Genomic DNA, 13,578 nt, shown 5'->3' with positions numbered 1-13,578 from the left:
ATTTGAACTCAGTACCTTTGGAAGAGCAGTCGGTGCTCTTACCCACTGAACCATCTCACCAGCCCAGACGCAACTATTTTTAAGAATATAAAATATAGATGCTAGTATTTCATTTGTATTGCCATGATAAACAGCCTAACAAAAGGCAACATAAGGGAGGAAAAGGGATCACATGGCTGACAAGTTCCAGTCTTCCTTCCTTCCTTCCTTCCTTCCTTCCTTCCTTCCTTCCTTCCTTCCTTCCTTCCTTTGGAGAAGTCAAGATAGCAACTAAGTCACATCATGTTCACAGTCAAGAAAAGCAACTAAACACACCTCTGCCTGCCTCCTTAGCTGGCTTTCTTCTCTTCCTCAGTGTCTAGGAAACAGTGCGGCCCACAAAGGGCTGGATGTCCCTATATTAAAGGGAAATCAAGACATTCCACCACAGGCATGTCTGCTGGCTAACTAGATCTAGGCAATTCCTCATTAAGTCTCTTCCCAGGTACCTCTAGGTTGCATCAAGTTAAAACTAACCAGCACCAATATCCAAAGCAGTGTTCCTCACCACTACCCAGCACACATTCCCTACAAGTTACTTACTTTTCCTACATCAGTTTTTTAAATAAAAAAGACTAATTATACACACTTCATATAATTTTATGAGGATTAAATAAAACCCATATGAAGTTTCTGGATACTACCCAGTATTTAATGAATGCTAAATACTGCTATTATTGGCAAATATTATAGGAATCAGAAGGCTATAAAGGCCAACAAAAGTTTAAAAGAAAAACAGGTGGTGATATGATGACCTGGTATGAGTCAGCTAACACATGACCTCGCCATCTGGGGAGCGGCTGATACAGGACACCTGAGAAACTCAGAGTAAGCAATGATGCATGTAATCTCTTACATAATTATTTCTGACAGAATTCCATTTTTGTGTGATTGTTTTCTATCAATACGGCCTTGAGACTGGAGGCTAGTATCCCTGACTTAACCTTTGCCTGTGCAGCCTGTGAACTATATCCACTAGAACCTAGGCAGGTATGCTATCATAAACCAGGATGTCTGTAACATCTGCCGGTCTGTTAGTCTGTGTGCTGGTAAATAAAGTATGTTATAGATGCTTAAAACTTCTCATATTCGCTTCAACCTCCTATCATCCTATGACCCTCCCTTGTCCTTGGTATCCACTATATACATATAGTTCATATTAGCAGCCAATTTGAGAGATAACAGGGAACACATTAACGAACTGAAAAATATAAAAAGGCAACCATTTCAATACATACAAGTATGCTAAATTGAGATGGCAATTCATGTAACCGCAGACTTTAAGGGCCAGTGAGACGGCTCTGTAGGCAGAAGCACTTGCTGCCTAGTCCCACACCTAAGTTTAATCCCTAGGACCTACATGGTACAAGGAGAGGCCCAACTTCCGCAAGTTGCTTCTGAAGTCCACACACACCATGATACATTCTTCCAACTCCCAATTAATTTAATTTTAAATAAGATCAAGTCAGTCATGGTAGCACACAGCTGTATCTTAGAAATCAGGAGGCTAAAGTAGGAGGACCCTGAGTTTAAGGCAAATCTTGCCCATTTAGTGAGATCAAAAGCATTTTGTGCTACTCAGTGAGACCATGTTTTTAAAAGATAAATAACAACAACAAATATAGTTTTAAGAAAGGGTAACATATCTTTAGGTCTAAGTCAAATATTGAAGAGCACTGGAGAAACAGGAAAAGCCTTCTGAAGAGAAGAGGAAACATTTAAGCCTAGATTTATGATTTTAACTCACTGGTATGTAAGTACTGTGAAGGAAAATAAAGAATCCAAATGTCAAAATAAAGTCTTCTGAATATGAAAGGAAACTGAGAACTGACAGTTTAGGCAGTGAGGTGAACCATGGTTTGATTCTTGAGGGTGACCGTGCTGTGTGTGTTCAGGAGACAGGAAGTGTCAAGGACAACGGAACGGTTTTCTCATTCTCCCATCTTCTCTTTCTGAGCTTCTACTCTTTCAGTCCATCTCTCCTCCATCTCAAGGGGATGGAGCAATGCCATGCTGACAGAAAGAGAAAGCACTCACCCTCTCCTTCAACTATGCTTACAATTTTAACACAGTGGCTGGGACTTGAGAGTGGGAGTGGAGATCTGAAAGCCCAAGGGGGAAAAGATGAAAAGGGGAAGAACTTGGAGTATAAGCAAGGCTGTACTGTAACTCACAATCTATCTGAGATTAAACACATGCAAAAATGACAACTAATAAGTTGTATTTTAAAAATAGATATGACACACTTCATCTGTTCATCATACAAAATAATTCTGTCATTCCTTTACTCATTATTTACTGTAATTGGGGATTTTAATCAAAACTAAAAGATTTTAAGTCACATTTTTCAAGGTAACATACCTGCAATTGCATGACCACGTAGTTGAAACGATCATTTCTCCCACAGCCAATAAATCTACAAACATGGTCTTTCCCTGGATGAAGAGAGAAAAAAAACAGTGGAGAAGGATGTACTATGGCTTCTCTTTTAAAGGTTAATAAATTGGATTTCTGTGTTGTATTTTATGACTTAAATAAACTATATAAAATGTGTCGAGATTGTAAAAAGCAGAAAATTTATACTATTTATTTTTATCCACCCATCACCAGGTTCTCCTCTGCTCCTTGAATACTAAAATAAATGGTAAATGAGTGAGTAAAGAAATAGGTTAATAAGAGGATAAATAAAGGTGAGTTATCCAGAAAGGGAAATATTTTAAAAGTCATTTAAAATTACCCTGAGCAGACACAGTAAGGGCTGTGTTTAACATACTTATTTACACACATTCTGACACACACTCTTTACATCACTACAGCAGTTACATGATCTTTCTTGTTCTCACTGATGTGGATCAGGCTAGTGCTTTTCAACCAAGTTTAACATGTGAAATCCAAGGAGACACTGGCTCTGATGTACAGAGGGACTGAGAAATGGAGGGGAAACCTGAACCAGCCTCATGATTTTAAAAAGTATACTTCCATCCCAAAAGGCAACCAAGCCCAGGAAGTTACTGGGCAGAGAAGACACTTGGTTCAACACAGAGGGGGTTGGGGGAAGCCGCAGAGCAGATGCAGATGGTGCTGAGGTACTACATGGAGCCTGTGGTCCATGGAGAAGAATCTCAACTGTATGTATAGGGCAGGGTTTCCCACTGTGGCTTCTCATCAAAATTGCCCAGGAAACAAAGATTCCCAAATGCCACACTGGCTTACAATCTATACAAGAAAGATACAACTTTTCAAAATTCTATAAAAGAGCTGAAGATAAGGTAGAAGCAGAAAAGTTTAAGGCCAGCCTCCACTACATGAGTTCAAGGCCAATCTGGACTAAATGATGAAACTATCTCAGAAGACAAAAAATAAAAGCTGTGTGAAAATAAAGAAGAAATTTTAAAACATAAATCTGCAAGTCAGAATATAAATCAGCATGAACAAAAATCAAGAAAAAACCCTTCAAGAATACCCTGACAGGGAGAAAAATTCTGAGACCAGGTTATAACAGAAATGAAAAATTGTATAGAAAGCTCAGGAGGTGAATCAGTGAGTGAGTGTGTTTTCTGTGCATGCATAAAGACCTGAATTTGGATCCTAAGCACCCACATAAAAATCCAGGTGCATCTACACACACTTGTATGTGACTCCAGTGCCTGACAGGTGGAGATAGGACCGTTAGGGCTTGCTGGGCAGAACCCTGACTTTCATGGTCAGGTTTCAGTAAAGTGAGGCAGAGAGCAATAAGGGGGGGGGTGCCTAATATCTTCTGCTGATCTATGTACTCACAGCATGCATGGTGGGCACACACACACAGCATTGATTACTCATATAAATAATTAGGCAATCACTAGAGATAAAGGGTAAATAAAATATGAGACACTGAGGGTGGACAATCTTTGAAGCTAGCTTGTAAAAATAAAACAAAGAAAACACTAGAGGTAAAAAAAAAAAAAAAAAAAGATTAAAATAAGTTTCAAAAGTAACCTGTCCACTTAAAATAAAATACAGCCAAGACTCACTTTGGCCAATGGTTTGGTTTTTGATACAGGGTTTTGTTAGTCCAGGATGGACTTAAAATCTGCATTCTCCTGCCTCAGATTCCTGAGTGCTAGAATTTCAAGCCTGTTAATTTGTCTTGTTCTGTTTTCAATCTGAGTTATCGGTTACTACACTGACAATGAATTAGAAACCTTTTCCTTCAGTCACAAAAAAAGGTTTTAATTAGTCAATTTGTTGTCAATACTTTGAGAATCCACATTCAAAGCTGGAAATACACTGACATGAATACAGCACTTGCAACATGCATCAAACCTTAACACTGTAAAAGAACAAACTGAAGCAAGAAAAAGACTCATCTCCTAGCACATCCTTTTTTCTTTTCTGCCTCAGTCTCCAAATTGTGGGATTACAGGTATGGACTACTGTGTCCAGATTTTTGCAACATGCACATTACATAAAAGACATTTCAATCATACTAAAAAAAAAAAGACAGTACTGGATTTAATTCCTTTTAGAATGGTCCTCTAAAATAACTACATTATATAAAGTCTCTTGCTATTAAAACCACATCGATGTGTGTGGTTTTGTTTTGTTTTGTTTTCCTGTTGTTTTTTGAGACAAGGTTTCTCTGTATAGCCTAGGACAGCCTCGAACTCAAGAGATCCATTTGCCTCTGCCTCACTAGCACTGGACTGGAGGCAGGCACCACCACTGCCTAGCCCACCCTGATGTTTATATGCTGTTTAGCAGTACTGGGGATTTGGGGATTGAACCAACTATCCTGTACATTCTAGGCAAGTAGTCTACAGCCTTCTATTTCACTTTTCAAGTTGAGGCAGTCTCACTGAGCAGCCCGAGAGCTCAGTGAGCTTCTGACCCTCCTATCTGCCTCCAGAGTGCCAAGATTATAGGCTGGCATTACACACTTAGCCTGAATTGCCCTGCTTTAAAAATGAAAAACAAATATAGATTTAAATAAACTACCAAGTCTATATTGAATAACCAAAACATGGTCAGTGGAAATTTTTTAGTACTTGTCAATACATTTCTATTATTTTAGGTGATGAGTTCAGTTCTCATATTTTATAGTATAGTGTACTATTTCTCTGTTATATATATTTATGCAATTCATGAAACTATTTAACAAAGTTGACTCAATAAAAATGTATGTGTTAGGCCGGGCGTGGTGGCGCACGCCTTTAATCCCAGCACTCGGGAGGCAGAGGCAGGCGGATTTCTGAGTTTGAGGCCAGCCTGGTCTACAAAGTGAGTTCCAGGACAGCCAGGACTATACAGAGAAACCCTGTCTCGAAAAAAACCAAAAAAAAAAAAAAATAAATAAAAAAAAAATGTATGTGTTTAGAGCAGCTATGATTTAATGGCACAGTGACTCTTCAGATGACTTCTGTGGCACCCAGTGAATGCTGAGGCTAGTGGAGGAGTACTGGGAGCCCTTAACTGTCCCATACCTAATGCAGAACCTAAGGAGTAGTGAGACAATATTTGCAAGTAAACAAATTAAGAGAAACAATAGTAAAATATGTATGATATGCAAGCATTTATTCCACTTTATACATTTTCACACATTCAACTCACACAATAAAATATGTATTAGCATTTTCTTTGTTTTTCATATACAGAAGTAGAGGATCGGTGAGGTTATTTAGTCCAAAATCATACAGCTAGAAAATGATGGTGCAATTTGACCCCAAAGCTTTATTCTTTAAAAAAAATTATTTAGGTTTTTGTTGTTGTTTGTTTGTTTGTTTTTCCGAGACAGGGTTTTTCTGTGTAGCTCTGGCTGTCCTGGAACTCACTTTGTAGACCAGGCTGGCCTCGAACTCAGAAATCCACTTGCCTCTGCTTCCCAAGTGCTGGGATTAAAGGCATGCACCACCATCGCCCAGCTAGTTATTTATTTGAAGTGTGTGTGTGTGTGTGTGTGTGTGTGTGTGTGTGTGTGTATGGTAGGCACTAATATGGAGGTCAGAAGACAATCTGTAACAATCAGTTCTCTCTCAAGCTTCTAGGTCCCAGAGATAAAACTCAGGCTGTAAGGCTTGGTGGCAAATACCTTTACAAGCTGAGCCACCTTGCTGGCCCTAGAAAAACCTTTATTCTTAACCATTATATAAGAAATAACTGAAACAGATTTTAAACTCAGGTAATATCTTGTTACTAAATATGAAAACAAACCTGGGTCTGGTGGCACAGCTATCTGAGAGGCTAAGAGGAATGACAAACTCAAGACCTGCCTGGGTTTCTGACTGAGTGAGAATGATCCTGCCTCAAAACACAGTACAGAGTGGCCTGCGGGGACACAGCTCAGTGACAAAGCATTTGCCTAGCATACACAAGGCTGTGGTCCAACCCTCATACCTCCCACACACAAAGTAATATTAAAATTAAAAGGGAACAGAAAGATTATATACATATACATGTATATAAGCACATATATATGTATTGTATACATATGTACACATAAATACTATACATATACTATATACATATACAATCTACTATATCTACGAAACTTATTATTTACACACCCAACGCTAAAATTAAGTATTAAGAATACAAGGTAAATTAAGTTTTCCACTAAGTTCACAGGCCACATATGAGCACAAAGAATTAACATAGTATAAAGACTATAACATTATAAGGTACAGTGAATACACAGAAGATCAAAAAGTTTTACTCTAGAAGAAAAGCCAATTACTACATTTTAAGCTTATGAGAATATTTTAAGATAATAGTATTAAGAAATAAGATTATACATGTAAATAGTTTCAATCAGTCATAAAGAACAAAATAATTTATGTCAGTTGCCAGAAAATGGAGCTAGAGATTGTCATATTAAGTGAAGTAAACAAGGCTCAGAAAGACAGGCAGTATGTTTTTCCTTATATAGAACATACATGTGTGCGTGTGCATACTCCTTTTCTTCATGCTGTGACACAATACCAGACACAAGCAGCTTAAGGAGGAAGAGGTCTATTTTGGCTCATGGTTGGAGGAGACAGAACATTATGTGGAGAAGCCATAACAGTAGGAGTAAGGGACAGCTGATCACGCACATCCTTTGTCTAGTAGCAGAAAGAAATGCATGCTGGCTCTCAGCTTGCTTTTTCAGTTTTATGCACGTCAGAATCATGGAATGGTGCCATCACATTTAGGTTCCATCTTCCTACCTCAATTAACCTAATTTAGAAACTCCCTTACAGACGTGATTATCCAGAGATTTATTTCTTACACATTTCTAGACCCTGTCAAGTTGACAATTAGTACTAACTACACACACACACACACATCTAACTATGCTCGGAACGCATCCCCCAACACCAAAGTAGATACACAGTATACAGATTCAAATAGAAGGGTGAGGGTGACTATTTCAGAAGATGAAGAGGACTAACTAGAGGGGAGAAGAGGGGGTGGTGGTTGGTAAGAGAGGTGATGAGGCCAAAAGCACCTTTTATAGCTGAGTGAAAATGTCATTATTCAATAACAATATTTTTAAAAAATACATTTACGATGATCAGAACTGACAGGGTAGAATTAGGGGTCAAAGTAGATTAAGGGAGAAGGCATGAAAAGTGGCCTAAAACCTTGGATACCGGGACAGTTTTACTTCATTGTTAATTGTACTAGACTTAAAATGACCCCCTGGGAGGGCATTTCCACAAGAGTAACCACACCCTCCATGCTCACAACTGACCCCTCTAAGACCATACACCCAAGTAAATTCTTCCTCCCTCATGTTGTTAGTTAGGCATAAGGTCACAGCTAAAGAACACATACATGCCAATGTGCTACAATATAAACTAGGGGATACCCTCTACTTTCATGTGCAGTAGCTCCAGAATCTCCCAAAGACACCAAAGTTTGAGGTGGTGCAAATTTTATATAAAATAGAATTGTACTTGCATATACCTACTATGTATATACCTACTATGTTTATCTTCCTTCATTCTTATATTACCCTAATCCAATGTAAAGGTTAGATATATGGATGGAATGCTGTTTGGGGAAGATAACAAAGAAAAGTACACATATGCTTGGTTCTGATGTAACTTTCTCTCTCTCTTTCTTTCTCTCTCTCTCAATCTCTCATTTTGTCTTTTTTTTTTTTTTTTTTTTCCAGAGCTGAGGACTGAACCCAGGGCCTTGTGATTGCTAGGCAAGCGTTCTAACAAACACTGAGCGTTCTAACAAACACTGAGCTAAGTCCCCAACCCCTTTCTTTCTTTTCAAACGACAAGGCCTCACATAATTCTAACACAGTCTACCTGTCTCTGCTGTGCCGGCATACCTGGCTCTCTGTAGCCCTGAGCTAACATGCCAAGGATGAGCTGGTTTATGCGGTGCTGTGAATCAAACCCAGCTCCACCATTGGAGAGCATTCACCAACTAACTCAGTTACACCCACAATAACCAGGAATCCTGATCTGGTTCATTTGTTTTTGAGACTTGACTCTCTCAGTAATCCTGGCTGTCCTGGAATTCATTACACAGAACAGGCAGACCTCAAACTCACAGAGATCTGCTTGTCTCTACCTCTTAGTGCTAGGATTAAAGGTGTGTACCACCATGCCATGAAGCTTCCAAGAGTATTTAATCTCCAACTGGTTGAATCCATATATGTGGAACTAATGGATATAAAGGACTGAAGATAGTATTTATTTCTGTCCTTATCTCAGTCACTTAATTCCTAAATTCCTTAGGATTTCCTGAGTGACTGAAAGTTTCCTTTGCTTAGTACAGTCCCCTAGGTGAGTCACCAGAAAGATGAACTGATAAAGAGCATTTAGAGTACAACTTTCAGGCTCACTCACTAAGTTCCAGGAAAGTAGGTTGAGGAGGCTAGAGATTAATAAGCTCTATAAAATTCTTGATAAGACTTGAGGACTTGTAGGTTGTTGAGCAAGTCCATGTGTTGACCCAAAGAAGGCCTGAAAACTGTATCCCTCCATCCCTAGTCCTAGTCACCTCTTGAGCTTACTGTTCTATCTTTTACAATGTCCTTATACTAAACCAGGAGATACTACTTCTCTCCCAGACCTATAAGCCATCCTAGCAAATTAGTTGAACCTAAAGAAGGGGTGATGAGAGCCTTGGTTTGTCCAGCCAGTAAAAAATATGACAACTTATTGCTTGCAATATGGTGTGTGAAGCTGAGTCCTCAATGATGGGAACTGATGCTACCTAACAAAACAAAACACAGCATGCACAATCAGGTGACAGCGCCTCATGCTGAGGGTAAGAGCATAAGGAAAGTGGACTCTATTCTTCTGCTCGCAGACTCGTCCTGCAATTCAGATTTGACTCATTGTTAGATAATGGATGGGGTAAAGAGTCATCCAGTATTTTCAAGCATAAAGCTACAAGATCCAGACTGTGTTTTAGAGAAGCCATGAATGCTATGATGGCAGCCACGGGAGTCACTTAACCAGCGACCTAGGGATAAAGAAGGTCTAAGTGAATCACCGGAATTAAGAGTTTCTTTCAACCGTTTTCAACTTAAGAGCTGAGAAACAGACTTAAGCTCAGTGCTAGCTCCTAGGCTAGATTCACAGACCATCAGACTAGACAGGGAGGGGACTGGAGCGGGGAGTGAACTAAGATAGTTAGCTGTCCAAGGAAGGTTTAGTTTAAAAGAACTAGGCCAGCTGCTCATGAAGGAGCATGCTTTTAGTCCCAGGCACTCACTCCACAGCAGAAGCAGTCAGAGCGGTCTAGGGCAGTATGTCTACAAAGCAAGTTCCAGCAAAGCAAGGGCTGTTACATAGAAAAACCCTGTTTCAAAAAAAAAAAAAAAAAAAAAGGAACTAGGCCACTGTTAAACTGGAATTCTTTAGAAAGTCTAAGACACAAATGTGAAGTTGAAAGGCTTTTATACCTTATAATTTATACCTTATAATTTATACATTAACATTTAATTTAATTTAAGCAAAGGGCCAATAAGATGGGTCAGTAGGAAAGTCTGCATTAAGCCTGGAAACCCACGTTTGATCCTAAGGATGCATATAAAAGTGAGACAGGCAGGGCCTGGTGGCGCACGCCTTTAATCCCAGCACTCTGGAGGCAGAGGCAGGCGGATTTCTGAGTTTGAGGTCAGCCTGGTCTACAAAGTGAGTTCTAGGACAGCCAGGGCTACACAGAGAAACCCTGTCTCAAAAAAACCAAAAAACCAAAAAAAAAAAAAAAAAAAAAGTGAGACAGTAGAGCCAACTCCACAAAGTGACTATCTCGCTCTCTTCTCTCTCGCTCTCTTTTCTCTCTCTCTCTCTCTCTCACACACACACACACATATGAAGTAACCAACTCCACAAAGTGACTATCACACACACATATGAATGAAATAAACAACTTCACAAAGGGACTATCACACACACATGAATAAAATATCATTGGCTAGTTCACATACACACATGAATAAAATACTGCTGGCTAGTCAAAAATATTCTGCTGCCGACTTGACAGAAGCTAGAAAAAAGGGAACCACAATTGAGAAAATGTCCCCAGAAGATTGCCTGTAGGCAAATTTGCAAGATATTATTTGGTTTGATGATTAATGTGGGAGGGCCTAGCTCACAGGTGGTCCTGGGTACTATAAAAAAAAAAAAGAAGGCTGAGCAAAAGATGGGGAGCTGGTCAGTAAGCAGCTTCCCATCTCCATGGCTTCTGTATGAACTCGTGCCTGCCCTGGGTTCCCTCAGTGATGGAGTGTGATTTGAGAATTAGAAGATGAAATAAATCCTTTCCTCCACAAATTACTTTTGTTCATGGTATTGACCACAGCAACAGAAACCCAAGACAAAAATTGTATATATGTATATATATATATGTATGTATATATGTATAGCATATATATAAAATTTAAAAACAAAGCTAACATGATAAATTATAGATTAACAAAAATAATGAAAAAAATGTGTGATACAATTCCTATTAAAATCCTACCTGGCTTCTTTGCAGAAATGAGCAAGGTGATTCTTAAAAGTCATAAAATCACAAGGGACAGAAATGATAAAAATAATATTGAAAAAGTTAAAGTACTCAAAATTCTTCAGATTTTTACTAAATAACATAATTAACTTTAATCAAGACAGCATAAGGATAAATGTATTGATGAATAAATAAAATCCAAACTTAAAAACCTGTGAATCTTCCCCCGACCACAAACATTACAGGCTATGACCACAGCTCTTGACTACCCTTACTTGACAGTGAGACCTACATACCTGAATATGACATGGAGGACTCAAGCTGGTACCAACCTGGGAGCGTCATTCCTACTGGCTAGCTTTCATAGTGCTGGAAGAGTCTACACACACAACCAGGGGAGAAAAGTCGTCATCAGTCTTATCCAGCTGTGAACCCTGTGAGCTAAAATACCTACGACGGAGTAACCAGCCACTGTTTTGTTTTGTTTTGTTTTACTGGATTTAAAATTTGTTCCTTAAGACAGACTTGAAGCTTGATACCATTAAACAGGATGAAAACCTGTCACTGGCTAGATCATATAGGTCCTAGACAAGACCCTACTACTATTATTCCACTATACGAACTCCTAATGACTTATCATTATACCCAGATTAATCCATCTCTCAATCCTCATCAGAGAAGTTCTTTTTGTAGTAGATGCACAGTAACAACAAGTGGTCAGCATGCCAAGAATGAGAAACTATAGAGTGCTCAGCTCTAAATAGGACCTCTCTCTGTGTGTTTCTGTCTCTATCTCTATCTCTATCTCTCTCTGTCTCTGTCTCTGTCTCTCTCTCTCTCTCTCTCTCTCTCTCTCACACACACACACACACATACACATACACACACACACACACACACACATGCGCGACTCAGGGATTATCCAGATAGAGTGGATCTGTAGTAACCTAGTATTCGCTACACATGACAGCACTGCATGTACAAGACTTGCACAACATCAAGCCAGCCAAAATCTCAGCATGGGTGGGGAAGGGTTCAAGAAGTCCTACTCCTATCTGAAAAGCTACTGGCAGTTGATGGCTACTAGGAAGAAAAATCATTTTACTTCAGGGATATGGTCTCATAGAGGCTAACTATGCTTCAGAGCAAATGGTCCCACACCCATTCAACATATATATACATATATATATTGAATTCAATGTGTGTGTGTAAATGTATCTATATGTATATATAAATAAATTATGAACAACTAATGGACTCTGTGGGTATTACATTTTTGGATATTTTCTATTGCAAATGGATTTTTTTCATATAATATATTTTGATTACATTTTCCCTTTCTCCAATTCCTACCAGATCCTCCCCACTTCCCTACCCTTAATTTATTATTTTTTTTAATTTATTTTTTAAACGAGGGAACATAGACCGAAGAGATGACCTAGCAGCTAAGAGAACTGGCTGTCCTTCTGAAGGACTCAACCTCCAGTACCCACAGGGCAGCTCCCAGCCACCTGTAATTCCAGCTCTAGGTACAATGACCTTTCCTGGCCTCTCAGGCACTATACACATACATGTATGCACAAACATGTATGAAGACAAAATACTCACACAGATGAAATTTAACAAAAGAGTGAGTCCATGAGGTTGGGAAGGAAAGTGCAGGGATGGGGTGGAAGTAGAGGTGAGGGAATTGGGGGTGACTGTATCTAAACACATCATTTGTGTGTGCAGTGGTTTGAATGAGAATGGTTCCTAAAAGACTCACATGTCTGAATGCCTGGTCCCTCATTGGTTGAACTGTTCAGGAAGGGTTAGAAGGTGTGGCACTTTGGAGGTTTATCACGAGAAATGGGATTTGAGGTTTCAAAAGCCCACACTGTTCCCAGGTAGTTCTCACTTTCTGTCTTGTGCTTGTGGTTCAGAATGGAAGCTTTTAGCCTGCCTGCCTGCTACCATGCTCCTGCCTGCCTGCCTGCTGCCATATTCCTGCCTGCCTGCCTGCTACCATGTTCCTGCCATGATGGTCATGGACTCTAACCCTTGGGAACTATAAGCCCCCAACTAAATGTTTTCTTTTATAAGCTGCCTTGGTCACGGTAATAGAAAACTAACTAAGATAACATGTATGGATATTAAATAATAGTATTTAATAGTAATATGGGAAAACATTAAATTTTAGCCAACTGATCTTTGTCAAGGGTGTCAAAACATTGCAGTGGTGAAAATGTTTTCTCCTAATTGGTGCCAGAAAAACAGGACTGGATATCCACAAGAAAAAGAATGAATTTGGACCCCTTATTCACATAAAATTTTATTCAAATGGATTAATATAAAATATAAGTGACAATTATAAATCTCTGTGGTCTTCAGTTAGGTAATAGTTTCTCCATCACTGTCACCAATTTTTAAAAATAGATAAACGCAACCTCATGGAAATAAAAACATTTTTGTTATATTTGGTCTTATAGTATTGGCCTGGCTAACCCAGGTCTCACAATGTCGAGTTTCATGTTGCCCAGGCTGGCTCCAATTCACTATGTTGCCATGGTTAGTCTTGAACTTAATCCTCCTGCCTACAACTCCTGAGTGCTGAGACCA

General features: G+C 39.2%; 1 protein-coding gene across 9 annotated transcripts in view; it reads right to left on the bottom strand.

Moving 5' to 3' along the window:
- The window catches only part of Ttbk2 (tau tubulin kinase 2), a 124,447-nt gene that overhangs the window by 58,757 nt on the left and 52,112 nt on the right, over nucleotides 1-13,578 (bottom strand). For all 9 annotated transcript variants that reach the window (XM_021155967.3, XM_085834532.1, XM_021155971.3 and 6 more), the window contains one exon: nucleotides 2,401-2,474. In XM_021155967.3, the coding sequence (XP_021011626.1) occupies nucleotides 2,401-2,474 (74 nt within the window). The remainder of the gene's footprint in view (nucleotides 1-2,400; nucleotides 2,475-13,578) is intronic.

Source organism: Mus caroli, unplaced genomic scaffold, assembly GCF_978045245.1.
Source record: "Mus caroli unplaced genomic scaffold, Mus_caroli_1 scaffold_2, whole genome shotgun sequence".
In the NCBI taxonomy this organism is placed as follows: domain Eukaryota; kingdom Metazoa; phylum Chordata; class Mammalia; order Rodentia; family Muridae; genus Mus; species Mus caroli.
This window is presented reverse-complemented; position numbering and strand designations above follow the sequence as displayed.